General features: G+C 49.7%; 1 protein-coding gene across 2 annotated transcripts in view; it reads right to left on the bottom strand.

Annotated features, from left to right (window-relative positions):
* The window catches only part of OCRL (OCRL inositol polyphosphate-5-phosphatase), a 32,006-nt gene extending 10,965 nt beyond the window's left edge, over window positions 1-21,041 (bottom strand). For both annotated transcript variants that reach the window (XM_039487878.1, XM_039487879.1), the window contains exons 1-18: window positions 20,905-21,041; window positions 20,599-20,669; window positions 18,460-18,539; window positions 15,848-15,886; window positions 14,538-14,648; window positions 14,369-14,464; window positions 13,711-13,831; window positions 13,461-13,622; window positions 12,636-12,737; window positions 11,989-12,103; window positions 10,275-10,391; window positions 9,841-10,028; window positions 8,301-8,412; window positions 7,111-7,220; window positions 5,605-5,740; window positions 4,513-4,623; window positions 2,651-2,816; window positions 2,176-2,411 (exon numbers count right to left, since the gene is read on the bottom strand). In XM_039487878.1, coding sequence (XP_039343812.1) covers window positions 2,176-2,411; window positions 2,651-2,816; window positions 4,513-4,623; window positions 5,605-5,740; window positions 7,111-7,220; window positions 8,301-8,412; window positions 9,841-10,028; window positions 10,275-10,391; window positions 11,989-12,103; window positions 12,636-12,737; window positions 13,461-13,622; window positions 13,711-13,831; window positions 14,369-14,464; window positions 14,538-14,648; window positions 15,848-15,886; window positions 18,460-18,539; window positions 20,599-20,669; window positions 20,905-20,940 — 2,109 coding nt within the window. In that variant the 5' untranslated portion in view covers window positions 20,941-21,041. The remainder of the gene's footprint in view (window positions 1-2,175; window positions 2,412-2,650; window positions 2,817-4,512; window positions 4,624-5,604; window positions 5,741-7,110; window positions 7,221-8,300; window positions 8,413-9,840; window positions 10,029-10,274; window positions 10,392-11,988; window positions 12,104-12,635; window positions 12,738-13,460; window positions 13,623-13,710; window positions 13,832-14,368; window positions 14,465-14,537; window positions 14,649-15,847; window positions 15,887-18,459; window positions 18,540-20,598; window positions 20,670-20,904) is intronic.
* Window positions 21,042-24,722: the final 3,681 nt, after the last annotated feature.

Genomic DNA, 24,722 nt, shown 5'->3' with positions numbered 1-24,722 from the left:
GAGAGGAGAGGAGAGGAGAGGAGAGAGAGAGAGAGAGAGAGAGGAGGAGAGCATCATTAACAGAGAGAACCTGATTTATGATTAAGCAGAAAAGAAACAGACTCGGCAGCCTGAGACCCCACCAGCACTGACTGGCAGCTACTTCTCACATGTTTTGTTGACACCACTGCTGTTAAAGCTGCAGCAGGAGATTTAGATCCCAATTAGCAGGAATGCTGCTCACATGATGTAAAGGCCTGTTAGGACTCCAGTGAGCACCCCTAGTGACCTTGTAGCACTGCTCAGCACACAGCATACACCCACGGCCAGAGGTGGAAACAGGCGCCTACCTGGAAGATTTCTCTGCCCACTCCCCGAGTCTTCACAATCAGCATCAAGTGTCCCGGTAAAATCTGTCCTGCCCAGTTTCTCCTGTGACTATTTCTGCGTGCATGGCAGCGGGTGAGTTAAACACGGCCATCAGGAAATTTGTGCATTTAGGGGCAGGAAAACACATGCTCCAAAGGCCCAGAGCAAGTCAGCCTCAACTTAACAGTACTACATGATAACGCCTCCTCTTTCAACTAGCAGGGTTCCACACCTTCCAGCCTGTGTACATAGAGACCCCTCAGCCACCATGGAAAAGCAGCAAAGCCCAAGGGGGCCTGGGGTCAGGAACCCCCAAAACCTAGAAAAAGTGGGCTCCCCTTCCACAGCACTAGGTGACCGGAAGCAGAGATAGGCAACATAATCTTAGGCTCTGGCAACACCCGACAGCCATGTATTTATACCTGCTCCTGTATCTTTTACTTCATACATCTGATGAAGTGGGTTCTAGCCCACAAAAGCTTATGCCCAAATACATTTGTTAGTCTCTAAGGTGCTACAAGGACTCCTCGTTTTTTAATCGCAGAGAGAGTAGCTCACTTTACTGCTTGTCCCAACAGGGGACTGGCCTTCTGTTTGCCTGTCCCTTTTCTGTGGTCAATACAGTTACATTTTTTTATTTTTTCAATTTTGCTGTGTGAACACCATCTGCTCCTGTGGATGCAAACCCTCCAACAGGCTGCTCTGGGTCCTGGACTGGCATTCCAGCTGACAGCAGAAATGGTGCTGGTTCTTAAACCACAACAAATCATTATCACCTGGCCCCTGCAAGCACATTCAGAACTGGAGAGAACCACGCACAAACACGTCTCCAGATACACTTGCTATTCCACACCAAACCCATTTCCAGACCCTCCTTCAACCATTCTGTCCTGTTGTCTTTTAGAGATTATCTTCGTTACGGGTCACAGTCCAAGTCAAGCTGGCCTTAATTTGAGCAGAGCTTTTGATGCAGTAGGCTAGTTTCACTATCTAAACCCAACAACACCACAGAGATAACAGATCTCCTCTCATGACCTCCTGCAGCTCAATCTCTGGATCTATAGGAGGAACTTAAAGATCACTTTGCTCATACATAGAACAAGCACATCTGCGAAATGTGCATGCTTGGTGTGAAGCCATCATGTGTGTTGAGGGTGCTATCGATACTTTGTTGCTATCACTCTCTCTGAGCTTGTCTCTTAGCCTCGGGACAAGCCCCATAAGTCCAGAGCCAGAATAAATATGGGGAATTGATTTTGGCTTTAGAAGAGCCCAACAGTTTGTTCAGGTAAGTCACTGGCAGCATTTGGAAAGGACCTGTATTTCCCTGTGCACCCAAACCAGGGCCAGCCTCTGGCATTTTCTGACAGCCTCTCTAACAGCTACTCACAAGACTGCTTGGAGACAATGTCTGGAAATGGCAGACTCCTCTTAGGCTGTGCCCTGAGCTGACCATAATCAGCATCCCCTAAAATAAAAGGTTTCCGCAAGGAAACCCAGGCAATTCTAAAGACGCAGCAGGAACATGACCATGAGGGTCTGGGTTAGCTTTTCAGCCCATTAAATATTAGAAGCAAAGCCATCAAGAGAGGGTGGGGTTGAAAGCACAGAGCAGTGAATAGTCCTTAGGCGAATGTGAGGAAAGCCAGGGTGCAGCATGTGGAGGGGAAGCAGTGGCGAGCCAGGACCATTACTCAAGTGAGGGAGGTTAGCCCTTGGGAAGTGCAGCCATTTTTAGGAGGGGGAGAGTTCAGTGTCTGGTTAATAAACCAAAGTGCAAATCTCAGGGAGCAAGCTCCCCAGAGCTTCAGGACCACTGCTCCTTACCAGATCGACAAGTTTGGTGACAGGAACTTCGCGGATTGGTCGTCTCATTCGGCACAGAGCCTCCAGGGAAGTGCCGAAGCAGCTGGGCAGGTAGCTCCCACTGATGGTGAGGAAGTAATCCTTGCCTCGGTCCAGGTGAAGGACAAGGATATCCTCAATTCTGTCCTCACCCGAGTTTAGGAGAGTCACAGAGTCCTTACTGACATACACATCCAGGGAGATGTCCACAGTCTCATCTGAAACAGGCAAGGGGCACACATGGACTCGCAGAACCCCACAATGGAAAAGTAATGGAGACCTCATGGACAGACACACAGCACATGAAAAAGCTGGGCAGAGTGGCAGAAATCCAAAGGGGAAAGGGAGACAGATGGCACATGAGGGTGGGAATGGTGACAAACAGCAGGAGAGGGGGAAAGGACAGAATGGTGGTTGCCTTAGCCAAGACACTACAGAGACAGTGCATAAAACTCACTTGGCTCCAAGTACCCCTCACAGGGCTCGGCCCGAAGCCATGGTTTACAATACTGGCTATCATTGAGTTTGGGGATGAAGGAGAAATGACAGGTGACCTGCCCGTTGTTGGTGATCTGGAACTTCTCCTTCTGTAGCTGCCGGAACTTCACCTTCTCAAACACAAACTGCAGAGCAAAGAGAAAACAACTCTTCTTATTACCTACAGGGAACCATAATTAGGTATAAGGACTCCGCATCACCATCAACAATGGGAAGTACAGTAACTCCTCACTTAAAGTTGTCCCCGGTTAACGTTGTTTCGTTGTTACATCACAGATCAATTAGGGAACATGCTCATTTAAAGTTGCGCGATGCTCCTTTATAACATCTTTGGCAGCTGCCTGCTTTGTCCAGTGCAGGATTCTCTGGAAGAGCAGCCCCTCCTTGTGGGGATTAAAACCGGGGGTGGGGGAGGGGAGCAGCAGCCTCCCCCCTCACATCAGCTTCCCTGTAAGGTATGTGGCTCGGCAGCTGCCCAGCAGCAGTTGAGATGGCCCTCCCCCACTGCCTTGCTGCTCCTGACCTGCCCTCTGCCTTGGAGCTGCTCCTGGGAGCTTCCGGCTTGCTGGGGTAGGGGGGGGAGAGGAATGCTGATATTCCCACTCCGTACCCCCTCTCCACGTACCCCCTCTCCACAAAGCAGAGGAGAGGGACAGGGCTCAGGAACAGAAAGGCGGGAGCTTGCTGGAAACTGTTGCTTCCTGTCTGATCTGCTTAAAAGGGCAATGTACTTGAAGTGGGCTCAGCGTACTTAAAGGGGCAATGCACGTCTCTCTCTCTCTCTCTCTCACTCATGCACGCACCCCCCAGCACTTTGGAAAATCAGCACCTGTGCAGCCGTGCATGTGCTGTCAGGAGGAGGGACTGGTGTGCTCCAGCTGGATAACGCGGGCTCATCATCATGTTCAGTTTTTGCAGGGAAGTGTTTGCAGCTACTGCCCTGCATCTATTGTGTTTCCTCCCTGCTGCCTCAGTCCATGCTGCCTTGTAGAGTGTGAGGCTACATTAACTACAATGTATTAACCCTTGAGGGCTCAGCCGAGTGCTAGTTCATCATTTAGCAGCAAGGTATTCCCTGAGAAATAGTCCACCCTCTGACTCCACCATCTCAACCAAGCTTCACAATCATTCATTGCTGTGTACAATATTAAACTGTTTGTTTAAAATTGTTTAAAACTTATACTGTATATGTATATATTGTCTTTTGTCTGTTGAAAAAAATTTCCCTGGAACCTAATGCCCCTATTTACATTAATTCTTATGAGGAAATTGAATTCGCTTAACATAGTTTCGCATAAAGTTGCAGATTTCAGGAACATAACTACAACGTTAAGTGAGGAGTTACTGTAAGTGCACCCTACCAGCGTGCTTGCTGAGAGGTCAAGGCAATGCACAATTTCTAATCCAATACCTGGTTGTGGGGAGGTAACTGAAGTTAGTTTTTGGCACATTTGTCGACACTGGAGTTTAATAAAACATTATCAGGCCATGTCTACACTATAGATGCTATAGGCCGTGCACCTGTGCCACTGCAGCACTGTAACATAGATGCTTCCTACACTGACGGAAGGAGTTTTTCCATAGGTGATAACTAGGTTGACAGAAGAATCTTTCTGTTGACCTACCTGTGTCTACATTGGGGTTAGATCAACCTAATGGTGGTACTCACAGTGTGAAATTTTTCACAGACCTGAGCGACGCAGCTAGGTCAGCCTACATTTTGTGTGTAGACCAGGGCCTCAGAGTCCTTTAGAGAAATTCTAGCCCTTCTGCAGCTGCTGGTCTTCGGGAAGCAGACAAGGAATCCGTTTCTGTTCTCACCTCTCTCCGGCTAAGCTCCAGTGAAGGAAGGAAGTCATTCTCCATTCTGTCCATCATGCGAACAATATCCTCAAACAACCTTCGGTACTTCTGCTCATCCACAACCTTCACCTGCAGGAGATCAGATTATACTCACTGAAGGTGTAGGCCTCAATAGTGTAAACTCCCTTAGTGGTTTGTAAATAACTGCAGCAGAAGCTGAGGAGATTCTTGGGCATTTCGCATGTGCAGCTTTGATTGGCCCAGTTGCTCCTCGAAGTCTCACGGGTAATTTCATGCAAGCTATTATACCTACAGTAATGGTGTCTTTTTCTGGCCAACGGGCACCAGGAAGGACCTGCTATTTGCAGGAAATGCTCTAAGGGTGGCCTGCAACTAGTAGCACAGGCACTCTGCAGTCTTACCCAAAATTCCTCAGGATTTCAGCCTGCTTGATTGGGTAAGAGGAGAAAGCAATGAGTTGTCTAGGAGACCACCCTAGTTCAGAAGTGGGGGAGAGGAATACTGGACACACATGCTGGCTCCACCCAACAGGCCAGGGATCTCAAATCTCTTCCCTCCCACAGCTTATATTCAGCCTTTCACAGCCCCCCCCCCCCCCCTCAGGCCAGAAGCACCCCAGAGTTCCTGTTTCTCCAAGCAGAGCAAAGCAGCATCATGGGAATAGGTGCAATTGTTTACAGGTTGCTCCTGGCCCCGAGGAGGAGCCAACTGTAAACAGCTCAGCACACCTATCCCGGTGGCAGACATGTTGGGTCACACCTCAGAGCCTAAGAAAAACTGTTAAGGCAATCAAAGGCTGGAGCCTTCCTGCTGAATACTCTACATGTCTGCTGTGTAAACTCCAAGCATTGTCTGTGTCAGCATGGCACAAAGCTGCTCTGGTTGCACAGCCAACCTGTGCTGCATATGAGAACAGCAGCTCTTGTGAGTCCCCTGCTGCAGAGACTGAGGTAAGTGAGGCTGCCCAGCAGCTATTACTCATTTCTGCTCACCTCCCTCCCTTTTATATCATTACAAACATGGTTGATGGATCCTTTAACTTGGAACTTCAACCAAGCGTTCTCCCCCAGCACATCAAGTGACAATTACCCCAATAAGGAACAGCGAGCTGACTGGCTTGTGGTCGCTGGTTTTCAGGTCCATGTGACTGCGGTACCGGAGCTGATTAATGTTCCCCCCTCTCCAGAGGATTCGATCGCACCAGGCTGGCACGCGACACTTCCCACTGCAGATATACAAGTTACTAGGAAATCAGACAGTCCTGTCCATCTGACCATTCCCCTCCTCAGCCAGATTGGTCCCTGCAGGACACACTTCCTAGGGCAGCATCTCGAGTGATGGGGCTCTCATCACTTTCCTCATCCGAAATGTTACCGTTCTGAAATCGCATCCCCTTACTTCTGTTCTCCTCTCTCTGCCCCCTACCAGGGCTACAGTCCGACGCTGAGGGTGGCACCCTTCTAATACCTAGTTAGGCTCCCTGCCCCAGTTGTCAGCTAGCCACATGGATTTAGTGCCCCAGATCTATTCATCGTCCCCGCAATCACTGGGGTTACTCTTCTTAGTGCCTGTTAACATCTTGCTGGTACTGCAGTGCTAAGAAGTGGAATGGGCTCAGCAAGGGCTATCACCATAGCCTGAGGCTTTTGCATATGTGGCCCCAACTTGCATTAGCTTCTTTTGTTGCCACACTCCGGTGCAAGCTACAGTTTAATTTACTGCTCACTGCCCTGACTGCTGAAAATCTAGTCAGCTGTCCCTGCTTTCCAAGGTCCTTAAGTCTCTGTGTTTTGAATTATCTTTCCCCAGATGAGTTTGCATGGGCAAGAGTAGCAGGGCAGACTTCCCCTTTAAGGACCTGCAGAGCCAGGGAGCAGCAAGCCCTGGCCTAAGAAGCAGCCCAATGTTGGGATCCAGCTGAGCAGCAGCTAATGATTAGCTCTGATTCCCAGCTGGAAGATATAAGGACCCAGTTCTGTAAGGGAGGAGGGAGAGCCAGTAGAGAGAGACACTTTCCTGAGGGCTGCAATGGAGCAGGTAGGCCCCATGGTGCCCCTGAGGCTAAGGGAGGTCCATGATCCTTGAGCTTCTGGGGGAAGAGGACCCTGAAGTGCCAGCCCAGGTCAGGACTATCATTTTTGTTTTCTGTCAATATTTCTTGCCTTTGTGTGGCAGAGGAATCAAAGAGCCTGTGCCGAAGGCTAAACCAGAGTTCGGCATGGCTGATTCTTCTGTCCCCAGGCTCACCAGACTACAGCAAAGCTGACTCTTTCTGAGTCTATCTGCACTTACTCCTAACCCCTTAAGTGCCTTTTGTGTTGTTTCTCTGTCCTCAGAGGTATTCCCCACACCTCTCAGAGGAATATCAACTGTATGTTTCATTCATTAGCCTCACTGACATTCTGCATCAGCAAAGAGCTCCGTCCCAAGTAATGTCTAGTCCATTTATGAGGGATCCGCTAGGCTATTCAATGTCATGCTCCAGACATGTTTCCAGGAGAAGGATCAGAGCCTAATAATTCAGCCAGGGAAATAAGCTGCGTGGCAAGATGCTGTTGGCATCACAGGTTAACAGGCCACCATCAACAGACTTACCTGGAATCCCAGCGGTCTGTTTTAGAGTCAAATTTGTACGTGGGGATGAATTTAATCTCTCCCTCTGTGAAGTCAGCAAAAGCTTTCTTATGAGTCCGCTGAATATTCAACTAGAGGCAAAAAGGAACAGCCTATCAGCACAACAGCAAAGTCTTCATAACTCTGCAGAGCAGAGTTATAGGCAGGGCCCTTTTACTCCACAGCCATGGACTCTGTCACAGAACCCACCCCTTCCGACAGAACCATGCCCCAAGACAGACACTTTCATTACAAAACAGACCTGCTCTGGGTGCAAAGAAAACCTTCGAAAGACAGGTGCAAACTGACATAATGCTGCCTGCCTGAGTCTGTAGACAGCATGAACCAATAGCCAAGAGAGATAAGAACTGCTCCATTCATCACAACCAAGTGTTAACTTTGAAACCTAATGATGACAGTTAAGCAACTCCATTGCTAACTACTTCACTGGTGATCATTTTAGCAGACCCTACAGCTGGTGAACTTGGCCGACAACGCCAAACCAGCTCTCGTAAGTCTCCTACCCAGTTGCAAAAGCTCCTAAGTTCACCTAACAGCATCAAAAATACAGTTTGTTATTTTCAATACAAAATTCTGCAGCATCCTGGAAATTACAAAGTAAGAGGCAGCATGAAGTCAATTTACTACCACCATAAATGCTCCGAGGAACACTGCACTGAGCATATTGTTCCTTTCGAGTTTCACTGGATAACCTCCCCTTTTTTAATTGTATCTAACGCTGCCCCGGAATTTCCAATGTGCTGCAGGGACATACTGCACAGAACTCAGGTCCAGCTTTCTGAGGAGTACACAAGGCCTCAGTTACAGGCAGGAAACCCCAGCGCTCCTGCAACACACTTTCCAGGGTCCCTCCGAGCTGTGACTGACCTCTGTCATTGTTCCTCCTCTGTCCTCAAGAGCTGGTGAGAGGAGCTGTTGAGCATGCAGGGTGTATCTCTTAGCTTTAATACACATTCCTACAGCCTAAACATCACATCCTTCGGCCAGAGACACTTTTTAATATTTTTAATGGGAACTAAAACGGCAAGAAACAAAAACACCCTAGAGCCATGTCTAGATCTCATCACCACAGAGCACATGCCAGACCTCCCAAGCGCAGGGATATACTAAAAAAGGATGACCCAATATCTACATGGCTGAAGTTCACTCACCTGGTCATATGTCAACAGCTTCTGAAGCTCATTCTTACTGATCAGAGTTTTCACCTCACTGGCATCAGGGAGGCACAACCTGTAGTTTAGGTCTCCCAACCAGATGACAACACTACACACAAAGGCACACATGGAAAAGAAAAGCCCACAGTTCATATCAGAACTCCCTTGGGAGAGAGAGATGGGTATGTCAGGTTGAAAAGGGGGTCTCTCGGGATAGCTAGAGCACAACAGAACAGATAAGAGAATCAAAATATGATAGCAGCTGCCACTCCTGTGTCTACAGAGATAGCATCCCAAAGGTGGGTGATCTATATGGAATCGAGCAGTTAGCTAGCTAACAACTCAGAGATTCCAAGGACAGAAGGGCCCATTTTGACCATCCAGTCTGACCCCCTGGACAGCACAGGCCAGAGAATTGCCCCACAATAATTTTTGTGCGAACTAGAGCAGATCTTTTAGAAAAACAGCCAATCCTGATTTTAAAATGCCAGTGATGGAGAATCCACCACGATCCTCGGTAAGGGCTGCTGACGTTTTCCTCAGCCTGAAAACAATGTGGAAAAAACCCACCAATGTTTTTATGAAATGAAACAAATAAGAGGTACAACACAATTCACTGCACAGTGGCATTATCCCTCCAACCCACAAGGCGCACACATCACCCACAAGGAAAAGCTTGCACTTCTGTAAGGCATGCATAAGAACAGTTAGGCCTTTTGCTTCTGCCCTTGGATCCCATACAAGTCTACCAGTTTGTTTGCTTTTCCAGTACCTAGTACATTACTGAGATCTGACCAACCCAATGCACCTATGCTGAGCACACAGACTGATGCTGAGCTGGTAGGACGCATATGCAGGTCTCTTAAAAATCCACAAAGAACTAAATGCAGTTGTCCTCTCTCATTGTTCCCCCTGCTAATCACGCCCCTCTCTACAATCACCACACCAATGACTCCTCCTGTTCCCCTTTCAGGCTTTCAGACAGTCCTATAGCATTCTCATCACTTCCCAACAGGTATAACAGAAACTTTGACACTCATAATTTTCTTAGCCTTTTTATAGTTACAGATTGAAATCTGAGCCCATTTCTAGATTCAAAAACTTTGCAGACTGTGTGAGCTGTTCATGTAAATCCTTCCAAGTAACAAGAGCTCAAAAATGAACAAACCAGAAAAACCTGGACTAAAATCCCCAGTTTGTCTGTTGTTCTAGAAACGCCCCAGGTTTTCCACAACTATGTAATAATCAGCCTTTGAGTCAAGAGTGCCAGTTGCTGAGATGAGCACATTACAGACTTCTTGCAAAGGAAGGGTACTAGAGATAGGCTGGCCCTGTGAGCCACTACAAGAACGCTGCCCACTAGTGCAATCACTGGTTCAACTGCACCAACAGGAGTGTTAGTGTAGACAAGGCTCTGGCATTCTCCTCACCTTGTCAATTAATCTGCAGGTTTGTCTACACTTGGGCTCTTGCTGGTAGCAATTTCTAGCTAAGATTCCCCAGACCTTGGAGAAGGAATGTGGAGTTGGAGACTCACTCGTGTTTCATGATGCTCAGCTGAGGCAGGCCCTGGTCAGGGGGCAGGAAGCTTAACCGGGCACAGATATCCTTGTAATCCTGGTTCCGCCGCTCAAAGTCCTCCACATGAGCAGCGAGGTGGGAATTGACCATGCAGAAAGTGGTGTTGTGGAATACAAACCTCACGGCCACACCGCCCTTGTTACCCTGGGGACAGAGTTACCGGTGAGACTGTTACACACACACATACAGAAGAGGTTGGGTAACAGATTGAACAGGAGAGAGCTGGGGAAAGGCACGGAGACAGTTAAAACAAGAGGCATACTGACATGAAAAGCAGCAGCAGGGATGAGAGAGTAAAGCAAGACACTGTACCACAGACCACATTACACACAAACATACACCAGAGTCAGCTATTCAGAGGCCATGCACCCACTGACCAAGAGCACTCACCATTTTCCCCATGATTCCAGTCCCCACAGTCTCTGCCATGATATCTGTGATATAACTCAGTTGATCCTTCCTGGCAAACACAACCAGCATCATCCCAACCAGACGGACCACCTGCACCTGCAAAATAAATAAAAATGCCATGAGTTTCCAGATCAGCCATAATGCAATCCCCGATTTCTCACCCCCTGTGCTTATACAGAAGTACAGAAAACTGGCGGTGGAGCTCACTGTTTAAATTCCCAACTCTGCATGAGTGGTTTCAATGTAGGAGAAACAGCCAGCAAGTGAAGCATCCACAGAGTCAGATATGCCTGACTTGCAGGCACCACAAAGCAGCATCTCTGGGATCCTACACACTGCCTGCCTCCCAGAGAGCATTTGCTCCTTCTGCAGGACAGAAGAAGGAAGGTCATTCTCCACTGTTCAACTCATCCTACAACCATTAACATGGCACCTGTGTGCACCGTCTCTTGCTGAATGGATCCTGGCTCTGCCACGGTCTCTTCTGGGTGACTCTGGGCAAGTCACTTCACCTCCCAGTCCAGCATTTCCCCATCTTCTAAATGGGGGTGTTACTTCCCCCAGCTCAGCAGGTTGTGAGGCATAACTGACCAGTGTGAAGTGCTTTGAAATGTTCACTAGAGAAGTGCAAAATGTTATTAATGTTAATGGGAAGGAAATCTCCACATCAAGAGGGTGCACAGAAATGCCCCATCAGCAGGCGTTACAATCCCTCACTGGAGGAGGAGCTAGAGACATTGTAATATTTTGCAAGATTCTGAACTCTGCATTTTTAACCATGAACCTTATCTATGATTTCAGTCACTTCCACCTTGCCTGCAGCTACCTCCCGTGTGATCAGCCTTAAACATGTGATGGAGATCACGGTTTTAAAATGTAAATAACGCAAGATGGGGGAGACCAGGCCTCCTTTATCAATTCCCCAAGTGCTCACCTTGCCTGCTTTCAGCACCTGTAACTTGTGTCACTGGGCTCTACATAAAATAGTAGTGCATGGAAGTCACAGCAAAACATAGTGGGGCAGGAGGAAGGGGAAATTAACTGATGTCTTAAGACAGAGCCACCTGCCAGAAGGCCTGCTATGCCAGCAAGAAAAGCTGTAGTGACTCAGTCCTGACACGTCAGGAAGGAGCCAGCTAGCAACATTTCAACTAAAGTTACTCTTTCCCAAGGCAGTCTCCTAGCTAACTTCCCCTATACAAGCAATGCTGTTCCTCCAAGGAAAAGCTATTCACTTGGCTCCTTAGAACAAGACACACCCGGTTTTTATAGCTACAGCACTACCAGAACAAGGCAAAAATGGAATTTGACCCGCCTCTGCCTTGTATTGCCTGCCTGTAGGAGGGTGCATATCTCACATTGAGTACATGTCCTGTCAGCTCTCTGGAGACATTTTTTGGTAGTTGTTGCCCCACTCATGAGGCACCCACCAAACAGCCAGGGAGGTGTTATTGGAGGATTTTTCGGCCCTACAACTATCTCCAGATTTATTCTAGTCCCACAGTGACTCTCCCTGCCCCAGAAACTATTCCATTAGCAGTGTCAGGTACACATCCATGGGGACTCTGCTCTTGGCCATTTTGGTTGGGTGACATATGGACAATCTGAGTTGGGAAAGTGTGAGCTTCATTCCTGGCCCCATTCCCAGTCCCACCAACTTGGATGCCAGAGTAGATGGTTGAGTAGGACTCACTTTCTTATACTTCGCCTTGGGGTGCAAGGCCTTCTCCACAGCAGCCAGCCACTCTTGCTCCTTCATTGAGTCAAAGTAGAAAAAAGCCTCTGTGCTGAGGTCCAACTCCTGGAACCTAAAACCAAGTCTATTTAGGATACTACCCCTCTCCCCCAAACCAGTCTCCCCTCTGCACCCCCATCAGAAGATGGCACTGCAGGAGGCCCAGTCTGAATCTCTCTGTGGTCATTCATCCTGGAGGAAGGTCAACTAGGCCTAGTTCAAACGAAGGCACCCTGGCTCTCTTGCAGTGTCTTACAGGCCTTTTCCAGAGATCATTTCCTTGAGGGGCATTAGTCTGGCCTGCTTTGCTAATGCCAAGGATGAGCTGGGTCTCAGCTGGTGCCTCACTGTAGGAAAGCTGCTCTGTTAGTTCAAGAAATCTACTTGACTTTTGGCTGCTTCTTTGCATTGTTCTGACTACTCCATCCCTGTGAAAGAGATTCCCCTCCCTTCCGAGGCCCAGGGTATATGCTAGGCACCAGTGTAAAGTTTGGAGTTCACTAGGAAGCCTGGGAATGTGAAATAAATAAAATCCACCAGTGTCCAAGGGAAGGGAGCGAGACCAAAGACGTGTATGTGTAAGTGAACAGGAGTTCACACCTCACCCAATACAGTAGACATCTGGGGGGTCTGAGTCACAGACTAGCCAAGGTTCCAATCCACTGTCCGGAGACTGGCCGTTCACATTCCACGTTCCCACAAAAAACCTGCAATACACACAAGAGCAGCTATGCTGCTGGGGCAGGGCTTTACTGAATAGGTCCAGACTCTCTAATGCACACATCATCAAGACAGGGAGTGTCTGAATTGCATGAGAGTCCTGTGTAAAAAGGCCCATAAACTAGCTAAGGAGTGTGAACTACACATAACATGAAGAGCTCTATCCAAGACTGCAAAACACAGAGAATTCTGCGCATGCCACATTTCTAATGTACTAGGGATGTCACAGAGCTTTGCAAAGCAAGGGACACCTCACTGGGGGCCTAGCTACATGACACACACCATGCTTTCTGCATGCTGAAAGTGAATTCTATGTTGGCAAAAAGGCACCAGATTGGCAACCATGAAGCCCTTTGTATTCATAGGACAATGCAGCATGGGCAACAGCAGTGCAAGCTCCCGTTACAGCACCTCTGCCAACATGCCTCAGTTCTGCTTTGGGGAGTTCAACCCCCAGCCCCTGGGGTGAGATTACCCATAAGGTCACCGGGAAGTGCCAATATGATGGCTGTAGGATTGTATTGTGGCCACCTACGAACTGGACTGAAACCCCACTACTTGTTTCACATAGGCCATCCATCAGCAGGAGCTGATTTTGAGACCTGGGCTGGGTTCAAGGCAGTAGCCCACAGAAGCTGGGAAAATCTCTGCTTCTCACTACCCCTACATACACTGTGCCTCGTGGCTATGGCTCTGGGGGCAGCACTGACCTGAAGCTCTGGATGTTGACGTATTCCTTCTCTCTTTTGGCAAGCAAGTGTTTGATGAGACCCTCTCTTTGCCCAGACTGTGTGTTGGGCACAAACAGCTTGCGCATGGTGTTGGTTACTTTTGGCTGGTCTCTGGCCACACCTTCCCTCTCTCGATGAAACCTAGACAGGAGACAACCATAGACTTCAAACTGGGGTTACTGCCTAGGATACTGGAGGGTAAAGGCAACAGCTCTGGGATGCTACTTACTGCCTATTTTGCGGAGGAGGGGGGGGCGGGGGCTCCCGGCGAGATCCCATTTGCTGGTTTTGTAAGTTTCTTTTCTTCTCCAAACTTATGGCATTGAAATGATCTTCAAAGCCTAGAACCCCTGTAATGACAAAAGCCTGGCTGGTAAGATTGAGGCCCAGACGGATGTTCTTCAGAAAACAGCTTAACAAGAACCTAGAGGGGGCAACCTAACTCCAGGAGGGGGAAGAGAGAGCCTCACAGAAATGTCGGAGTGGCAAGGGGTAGCAGAGTTATACCAACCCTGATGGTGCCAAGAGGGTGAGGGGAAGAGATGCTGACAGAGGCGAGGGGGAGCAGAGAGTAAGGAGATGGACAGACCAAGGGGTGGAGAGACAATTATGAACCAAGAGGGACTTTGGCAGAGGGAGATACAGTATGTCAATAAGACATCAATCCATGGTAACACCACAGTAGGTGTAGGAGGTGGGATTTTTTGTGGCAGTTAGTTGGGGGAAAAGCACTAACCAGGCTCCTACCTGACAGGATCAATGAAAATCAAAGCTCCTGCAGAGGCCATAGTTTTGTATGTATCTCACTCAACCATTCAAAACAAGGACTCTATGACTGTGCCCTGAACACAGGGTAGCGACTACGGAGGTGGGACTCACTCCAGTACCTGAAACAGATGACTGAGGAGGAGCTGGGAGGTTTTTCTCCACGTGATACCAGCTGGCTGGCTCCCTGTGCTCAGGAAGAGGCGCTTTTGATTGGGCTGGAGAAGGAAACATCGCTGTCAGAAACTGCTCGAGCCCCAGAGACACACACATGGCTGTAAGTGTGGTTACCTTCTTGTACATTCAGCACTTCGGTGAGGAACCCCAGGCAGCGTTCTTCATCGGGGATCTCAAAGAGGCGCTCTGGTGTGCAGTCTCCCTGTATTCTGATCTTGCAGCCAGCTTCAGACATACAAAACACACACACCAAGACACACACAGGTTTGGCTTCTTGACCTTTAAACCCCTTCTGTGAACAAGCCACTAGCTGCCATTTGCTCCTCTGGGCTCATGATTGAATTCCTCATTTATTTGCTGTTATCTTGACATTTAGTCTATTTTAAAAAGTGAGTTTGAGGCAGTGTCAGGTCCTCCCTGTGTCCCCTGAGTCTCCCACCAATTTGTGGGTGGTAGGGGGTTCCAGTGCCTTTTTCCTGATTTTTAAAACTACTTCTTTCCCCTGCTGCTGTGTGAAAGACACTCACAAATAACAGGGGAAGCTGCCTTCACAAAGGAAACAGTGACACTGCAAGCACCAAATGCAGTATCAAATGGGGACAGGGATCCAAGGTGGTTTTTGTAGCAGTAGACACACATTTTCAGACAGTTACTGTGAGTCCAGGGTTGGAAGATACCTCAGTGGGTCATCTAGTCCAATCCCCTGCTCAAAGCAGGACCAATACCAACTAAATCATCCCAGCCAGGGCTTTGTCAAGCCTGACCTTAAAAACCTCTAAGGATGGAGATTCCACCACCTCCCTAGGTAACCCATTCCAGTGCTTCACCACCCTTCTAGTGCGATAGTGTTTCCTAATATCCACCTCCCACTGTGCAAAGCAAAGACAAGACTACCTATACCTGTCTATGCCTCATATACAAAGCACTGTGGGACCCTGCAGGGTAAGAAAACCTCCTAAGAGGCCCTGATCAGGTTACACTTCCAATGTGGGCATCATCTACTGCCCCTGCTCTCCAACCATGGGGCTGCTTCTGTGGCAGCAAGGAGTAGAGCAATAATATAGGACAGAAGCAGGAAAGCGAGGGGCTGGCAAGTTAAGTTCCGGAAAAAGTCAAACAGACTCACAGGGAGGGGTTTTGGGAGAAGCATTAAGGGAGAAGTCAAAACTCAGCCAAGTGACATCTTTTGATTTAAGTATTTAGATCATGCTCCCTGTGGTAATGAGCATTTTCCAAAAGAGTAACAAAGCCAGCCAACCCCTCTACAGCCTTTCAATCCATAACTAGCACAGAGACAGCAAGCAGAGGGCACAAGGGGAAGAGACAAGAGTGGGAGGCAGAGTGGGTGAAACAGGAAGGAAAGTGTGTCAGTAATGGAGAGATGATATATTTGTTGAAGAAAGCTCTCATCATAACAGACTCACTGTTTGTCGCTATATCAATCAACAGCGTTTCTTCAGCCTCTGGGAAACAAGAGAGAAGGATCAGGAAAGTTCACCCTGTCCAGGAGCAGAGACTCAGTACATACAACACAAGCTCAATGCCTGCCCTCAACACAAGGAGATCCCAGGCCCCAGCAAAGGAACAAACACCTTCCATGTCTCTCACCACTAGTAGTGGCACTACTGGAGAGAGTTACGACCCCTCAGGCTGGGCCAGACTGGACAGAGGTCCCCCTGCAAATGGGTCTCCAAATTCAGGGAAGTTATACAGCAGTGTGTTTAAAATGAAGGTACCAGCCTGCCAGTCCTGGAGACTGACTCCCCAAATGCAGCATGAGCAGTAACAGCAGTGCTAGCTCCCCACATACACAAGTCCACCACTGAGTCTCATGGCTTGTCTACATGGAGAAATTTACCAGCAGAAACATACCATAACTATACTGGTATAATGCCCCTTGTGAACACTTACTGCAGAAAAAGTGTTGTCTTCCCCCCACCCCCAAGAAGTGTCACAGGAAAATTATACGGTATAGTTCTGCTGGTAAATTTCCTTATGTAGACAAGCCTTCAGTCCGTTCAGACCCAATTTCCCATACTATCTTTGGCCTCTGTGGAGCTGCCAGTAGAGAGGGCCATTTGATGCCATTCCAGGCAGTGGTTTTTGACACCAACACCGAGGCTCCCCAACCCACATTATGTCACAAAGGGGACAAATAGCCACTGATTTTCAGTCACTACTGACTCGTGCTGGATATCGGGGTGCTCACAGCACAGGAAAAGGCAAGCACACGTGGTATGGGTTTTAACCAGGTCGCAACTTTATTAGTCAAATTACATAAGGTTCCCACTGGGGGACAGCCCAGGGCAGTCACTGCCATCCCATTGATCCTTTGCCTATTCTTGGGGGCTCCCAGCATAGTGAGAGCCAATCACCACACTACGAGGGTCTCTGGGCACCTCCACTCACCCACTAGCAGCCCGCCCCCTTTCAGAGGTTGAAACAAGAGGGGACCTCAACCCCAGGCAGCACTGCAGTCAAGCACATTGAGATAGTTCCCTGGCCCCTACTGCCCACAGGGGGCTAGACATGATGCCCCCTCTCATAAGGAGATGCCCTCGGGATGCCCACTACGTTACCTGTTTGGATCTGGACCGTAAATTAGCGCGTTCCTGCACTGGGCACCTGCCAAATATGCAACAACTAAATGACCCTCACATAGGTCCAAACTGTGCCCTCTAGCTGCCCAACCCCAACCCCTAGATTTCACTGTGAGGGAAGTGAAAAAAGCCAGCCAGCCTTGGCAAATCTGGTGGCATGGGGAAAAATTCCTTCCCCACCCCAAAGCAGTGACTAACATAAGCCTGCAGATACATGGATAAGAGAGCGAGGGTGGGCTGACTGCTGGAAACCAGCACACAGGAAGCGGCTCTGAACACATAGCTCTTTCCATGGCTCCAAATCTTGTGCAAAATCCAGTGAGCTCTTGTCATAGAGTGGGAATTTTCTGTAATCTTTTGTATGAATACTGTGCCTCGATTTCCCCATTGTTCTCTAGGTGGGGGGAAAGAGCTGTTTGCTCTTTGGGGAGGCCCAGTGAGGCAAGTGTGACTGATGCCTAGCTATCTGGGGTTGGGGCCCCAAGTCCATGAAGACAATAGCAACGCCAAACACTGGGACATTTGGCACATAGCAACTAATGACCTTGGATGGCCCACCCCCCTACAGGAAGCCAGCCATGTTTGACCAGCTGGACAACAAAGGCCTGAGGAGGGTCCAGGTGGGACTGGCCTGGGAACTTCAACAAGGAGGGACACAGCAGGAGCCAAGGGAGGGGACACGGCTTGGCTGGGGTCCTGGGCTAACCCGGACGGACAATGCTGTAACTTTCTTCTCTATATCCTTACCAAGGACTTTTTATGCTGTATTCCAGTTGACTAACAAACCCTTCTGTTTTTGATAACGCTGGCTGAATGTCCCTACAGATGCTGTTGGAGGTGTGTTGCTCCCTAAGATTGTACAGGGGTCTGCCTCAGTGGGACTCACTGAACGGAGCGCACGATGGGAAGCAGGAGTGCTGAAGGACCAGAGAACCAGCCCAGGGAGGCGGTGAAGCTGCGGGGCTTACCCTCAAGGAAGTGTGAGACCCCTAGGGGGTTTCGCTCACTGATGGGGTCCTCCCAGAGGCTGTTCCAAAGCTGTGGATCCGTGAAAAATCTTCTGGCCCCAAATCTCACGCCAAATCCCACAAGAACTCAAGCCTACCCTGAAAGTCCTGTGGGGGCTTGGAATCTCATGAGACCCAGCCTGTTCTGTGCTTTTTGCCCTCTTCCATCATGGGAGCCATCAAAACGCATCCCTGTAAGTGCTCCATATGCCATCCTTCATATTGATAGATGAACTAGCCAAGTATCCACACATCAACATTTATATCGAGATGGACCAAATGCCCACACCAGTTTGGGAGAAGAAAGAAGTAGGAAGCTGTAATTGTAAGCTCTGACTTTTAGTTCCATGGGGAAGTCCCCATCTGTACAGCTAGGAAAAAAACAGCAGTGGATTTCTGGCTGAGGGGCAGGTGTGGGAGGGTCAGTACCTTGCACACATCTAAAACGGCTGTTGATGGGAATGTTATCCTGGTCAGATGGGTCCTTCTTCTGTGAATGGATAAGCAACCTGGAAACAGAGAGAAGCCTCATAACAGCACAAAACCTAAAAGATTCTAGAGCAAAAGGTGTTGCTGACCTCATGGCTGTATTTCTCCTGGAACCAAAGAGACCACAGGCCCTGCTCTCTATCTCTACGTTGCTGGGGACAGTGAGGAGGAGCATTTATCACATGACATACAGGGAGATGCATGCAAAAATATGCATATGGAGGAACCGCTCCCAAAGATGCTCCCTGATCTGCACATGATAAAGGAAGCATGCTAAACTCCCTGGCCATGGGTCCACAGACTATACCAGAGGAGCTGGGGAGTTGACTGGGCACCCAGCACCAGGAAGCAGGGCCACTTTTCTGTCTGTTTAGAGCAGCAGGTCTCAAACTGTGGGTCGGGACCCCGTTTTAATGGGGTTGCCAGGACTGGCATTAGACTTGCTGGGGCCTGGGGCCAAAGCCTTGGGTGGCGGGGTTCAGGTTACAGGCCCTCCACCTGGGGTAGCAGCCCTGGGGCTTCAGTTTTGGCCCCACCAACCTTTGGAATTGGCACTCCAGCGCTGGGCAGTGGGGCTCAGGCTTCAGAAGTCCCCCCCTCCTAGGGTAGTGTAGTAATTTTTGTTGTCAGAAGGGAGTCATGGTACAATGAAGTTTGAGAACCCCTGGTTTAGAGGGCCACACGCCAAAGTGAGAGGGAAGACTCCAAGAGCAAATGTGCTGATGGTGGTGGAGGGGCCATTCCATTTCTCAGGCCTTTGCTACCCACAAAAGTTGTACAGCTTTAACTCTTCTAGTGGTACAACCCCTCTACTGTGGAAGCAGTTATATCAGCATAAAGGGCCTTTACACTGGTAAAGCTATTCCTGTATGGGAATAAGTTATGTGGACACAAGGTACCAGTATAACACTATGGTTGTATCCACACTAGCAGTTATAGTAGGATAATGACTTTAGTTAAAAAAAAATCACTGTGTTAAGTGAACTAGTTAAATTGGCACAAAATCTGTTTGTAAAGCAGGCCTCAGTGCTGCTCCATCTACTTGTATGCGGTGCAGGGAAGGATCTACCCTTAAGTCCTGCATGGAAAGGGCCTTTCCTGGGAAGCTCCAATATAAGTTCCTATTTTCTCCTCTTTATGTTCCTCAAAGAAAAAAAATCAAAAAACCTTCAATCGCCTTTTCAGACACACGATTTTCTCTTTTCACATGGATTTTAATTTGGTTTCATGAATGTTAAAGCTTTAACTATTAATTGTAATAGGCTCACAACAATAGTTGTCAGTCTGACATTAAGAGTTCCACCTCAGCACTCAAGAGCACAGGGACGATCTGATTTTAATTCCAAATGCAAGACAGGAGTTCAGCTACCCAGAGCAAAGCATCCCCAAGAGTCACTGCTAACTTTCCAGATAGTTGCCTACCCACTAACAGCAAGTAGGAAAAAAAATCCATCTGAATTTTCTTTTCTTTACTATAAAAAGATAAAAACCAAAGCAAATAATGAAATGTTTCCTGTAACCTCCAGTATGACATCACTCTGGGGAGTTCCCTGATGTACCTCATCTCCCAGAGAGCAACACTCCAGAAGACATCTCTTCAGCAAACAATGTGCACATAATGCTGCTGAGTCTATTCCAGAAAGACAACACTGAACTAACCAATCCCCCAGGCCCACACTGGAAGCAAGGGATACTAATGGAATCAGAGCAAGAGCAGAGCTGCTCAGACAGTAGAGAGGAACACCGCCCCACCAAAGCCTACTCACCCCCTACAATAGCATGGGACATGCCAACCCTCTCCCAATACACTAACCCCTGGTGGGACTCTCTACACAGCCGCCCCTGCCAACACAGCCCAGGTGAAGACTGAATAATTCATGCGCTTCACTCTGCCAATGTGCACCCCGAGGGCGGGGGAATGAAAAGGCCGCGCCATGACTCCAATCTGTCAGTATGCCCCAAAGAGAGTCCCTGCCGCCTGCCAGCCTGGAGCCGCAGTCAACCCTACCCCTGTGAGCAAGAGTCACTGTGGGCAGGCAACGTCCCTGCGGAGCCGGGGCACCCGTGTGTGCTACTCACTCGCACTGCCCATGGCGTTGGGAGAGGCTCAGGACACAGGGCTCCCTCCGTCCTGCTTTCACCTCCACAGCATAGGCACACAGCTAAGGAACTCAGCAATGCCACGGGCACTAGTGTCCCGCCAGCCAGCCAGCCCCTTCCCTCGCGTCCTCCCCCCAGACGCCGGGGCCCCCCTCAGCCATCCCGCCCCCCAGACGCCGGGGTCCCCCAGCCAGCCCCTCCCCCCAGCCGCGGGAGTCGCCCTCAGCCATCCCGCCCCCCAGACGCCGGGGTCCCCTCGGGCTTCCCTTCCCGGCCGGCGGATACATCGAGGCTCCAGGCCGCGGACGGCGGCGGCTCCATGGGGAGCGGAGGGATCCGGGCCAGACCACTCCCCGCGGCCCCGTCTCCCGGCGACTCACTCCCGAACCGAGCGCGCAGCGCCGGACAGAGCGGCGCCAGCCGGGCCCGCGGTGGCCGCTGCCCCCTGCCGGCCGGAGGAGCTCACCGCACCGCGCCGGCTCCTCCCGCCCTGCCCCGCCGCCCCACTCTCAGTCAGCTCTGGGCCCGCAGCGCCGATGCCCTTTGGCATGGGGCGTCGCACGGGGGCTCAGAGCAGGGCGACCCAGCCACGGGACCCCCAGCCACAGAGCCGCCGGGAACACGCTGGCTCACATCAGGGCAGCCCAGGCACAGTCCCGCTGGGTGAGACCCCAGGCCCAGGCTGCCGTCACCGCACCAGGACTGATTGCAAATGAAGGCTCTAGAACACTTCCCAATGAGCCTGCCATGCCACCTAGAGCATGTTAATGACGTTTGTCTCTGCGCTACACAAATGGATGCGATCGCTGAGCGATTCCAGGGCAGTGCCTGTGAAATGCTGGGTTCCTACAGCAGGATTTATGAAGCTCGAAGTTGCTCCCCACCACCTCAGTTAAGCTATCTTTTGGGTTTCCATAGTTAATAGGGATAAAAAGCTTGGTAACCCTGCTCTGAAATGAGAACCAAATTGCAGATAGTATCAGAGGGGTAGCCGTGTTAGTCTGGATCTGTAAAAGCAGCAAAGAATCCTGTGGCACCTTATAGACTAACAGACGTTTTGCAGCATGAGCTTTCGTGGGTGAATACCCACTTCGTCGGATGCAAGTAGTGGAAATTTCCAGGGGCAGGTATATATATGCAAGGAAATTGCAGATATTGGCTCAGCTGTTCAAACCCTAGACAGCCCTGGTGATGACTTGTGGAAATATTTTTAGTTATTACCAAATAAAAACACTGCTACATCCTATCCAAAGAGTCCTGACAAATTATTCCCTGGTTCAGTCACAAAATCATCTCTGTGTTATTCAAGTAAGTATGAAGGAATGAAACTAGTTTTTATCATTGTAGGTTAAAGTGTTCCTGGAACCACCAACCCCCAAAGGTGTTGTTTTGGGGTTTTTTATGTGAGAAGATCTTAAAGGTGAAAGAATGGACAGGTATTTTAGGGAAGCTCTTCCTGGTGTTCAGACTTTGCAAACACATAGCCGCTTTGGCTGCTGCTTTTCCTGCTGTTGCATCAGCTCCTGCTCTGTGATAGTTTCCTTTCCTTAAGCTGCAGCCAGTACTTCTCCCTCTCCATGTTGCCCCTATCTTTGTCACTGTGCCTAGGGGCAGGGGCGGCTCTAGACCCCAGCGCGCCAAGCAGGCGCTTGGGGCGGCCGTTTCCCGGGGGGGGCGGCATTTGGCTTCGGTGGAGCTTCCGCCGGCATGCCTGCGGCAGGTCCACCGGAGCCCGGGACTAGCGGACCTGCCGCAGGCATGACTGCGGCGGGTCCCCTCTTCCCGCATCTCCGGTTGAGCTCCCGCAGGCATGACTGCGGCAGGTCCGCTAGTCCCGGGCTCCGGTGGACCTGCCGCAGGCATGCCGGCAGGAGCTCAACCGGAGCCGCGGGAAGAGGGGACCCGCCGCGGGACCGGGGAAGGGCGGCGCAGCGCTCCGCGCTGCTTGGGGCAGCCTGCTTTCTAGAGCCGCCCCTGCCTAGGGGAGTGCTGTGCTGGGTTTGAGATGCAGATTTTTAACATGAGGTAGGTAGTTAACTATTGGAACAGCTTCCTGAGGGATTCTCCAAGCACTTGGAGAGTGACAATCTTTCCAAAACATGCACTCTAATACAACCACTGGTTGTGGGGGCTGATGGAGGAATTTCTATAGCCTGTGTTATGTAGAAGGACAAACTAGATGACTATAGTGGTCCCTCCTGGTATTAAAATTAATGAACCATCTTGGTCTGTTTCTGTAGCAATTTTGTAATGTGGCTGAAAACGTCAAATCTCCCACTGCAAAAAAATGGTTTAGAGGTTGGCTTATGCCCTGATTAACTCCCTTCCAAACCACTGCATTATTTGATTATTTGGGACCCTCACCACTCTAACTTTGGATAGTCTGCTGTGCAACACTGCTTTGAACACTGCTAAGCTCTTGGCCTCCTAATGTCTATCTCCTAATGCCACTGCCATTCCCTCACTGAGTGCTCATTCCGGATAGAGCTGCATCCTGTATGTCCAGGGATCCTGATGACAGTTGCAAGGCACATTGTTTTAGGAAGATAAACTGGTGGGAAGCCCAGTGGTATCACACGAGTCAATGTGCTGGCAGAAGTGGACAGGCAGGAGGGCTGGCCTGAAATAAATCATCCCCATAACATTTGGATGAGTGGGACAGTTCCTGTCCCTTGTAGTTACATGGTCAATGGCTTGTGCCCATGAGGAAGTCATGGCTTGGTGGGACTGTGAGGTCACAAGAAGTTCCTCTTTCTCCTCTCCCCCGCCCTCAGCCTGTTACTTATTGATGACTGGCAGGATACTGAGGTCACAGGTACTAGAGGCTGGCCCTTGCTCAAGAAGCAGAGCCGTTGTTTGTGACTGGCCTCAAATTGTGAATCCAAACTCTGAAGCCATACTGAACAACCCCATATCACTGTCTTGTGATTACCGTGCCATCCACACCCAAGCTGGTGGAGAAATGGCAGAGCCTTTCATTGCAAATTGACTCAGCCCATGAGGAAAATGATCAAACAGGGTCCTGACATGCAGCTTACTCAATAAAACAAGGTCCCGCAGTGACCAGTCAGTGAACGACCCCAACGGGACCGTGTTAGTGGCTGAAGATGTACAAATGCAGGAGATAGCTCTGTCACTGACAGCATGGGACAAATCACTGCAGCCCAGCAGGTCACATCCTGCAGCTAGGTGCCTGCTGATATATTACACTGATCTGGGACATCCTGGTACACACACACACACACACCCTCGTGTTACATTACATGCACAAATGTGTGTGCACATCACTGCCAGGCTTTGAAGTTTTTCACTGTCCTGTTTGAAATGTTACAGTCTCTCTCTCTAAATTGTTGTGGAAAGTTAGTTATTTATGATTGCGAGAGTAAGGGGCCAATAGCATGGACTAGAGCCAGTTAGAGGATGTACCACAGGAGGGTGCTATGCATGCTGCTCAGTGCACCTGAATCCTGGCCTCATAGCATCCCTGTAAGTGCAGTCTTGGGCTCCCAGAAAAGCTCTGCCCTTCATATCTGTCCTGAGATACAGCATTGTGTATGTCTTCCAAACTGCTGCCGGTGCAAACACTGTCCAGGGCCACAGCACTCCCTGCTGTTTCCATCTTGGTCCTGTGACGTGGTGTACTAGGCCTTCTCTGCCTCTGCTGGAGGCGTCACTGCCCTGACACACCCACCCAAGGAGAATTGTCACATAGGAAAGAGGGGCAGTGAGTTCAGAACTCCAAGCTCTGGTACTGGCAGAACTAACAAGACTTGGTCCTCTGGTGGCTGAAAGGGCTGGGAGGAGGCAGTAGCCAATTAGGACCCATCAGGCAAGATAAGAAGGCTTGCCTACTTCTTAAGGGAGAGGCTGGGTCATTGGGTGGTGGATGAGCAGATCAGCTCCCTGGTCTTACCCCAAAAGCAACTGCATCAGGGCCTCGAAATCCAATAGCACCTTTGATTTAGGCCAGGTCCCCACAAACCTTTGCTAACGCACCCCAATCCCGACTTACAGCTCCTTTCATGGGGCCTCACAAATGTCTCCCAGTGCCTCTGACTCCCAGCCAGCTGTGCTCTCCCTGCCACTGGGTCTTTTTTTGTGCC

Source organism: Mauremys reevesii, linkage group 9 (assembly GCF_016161935.1).
Source record: "Mauremys reevesii isolate NIE-2019 linkage group 9, ASM1616193v1, whole genome shotgun sequence".
Lineage (NCBI taxonomy): Eukaryota > Metazoa > Chordata > Testudines > Geoemydidae > Mauremys > Mauremys reevesii.
Note: the sequence above shows the minus strand (reverse complement) of the source record. Positions and strands in the feature narration are given on the sequence as shown.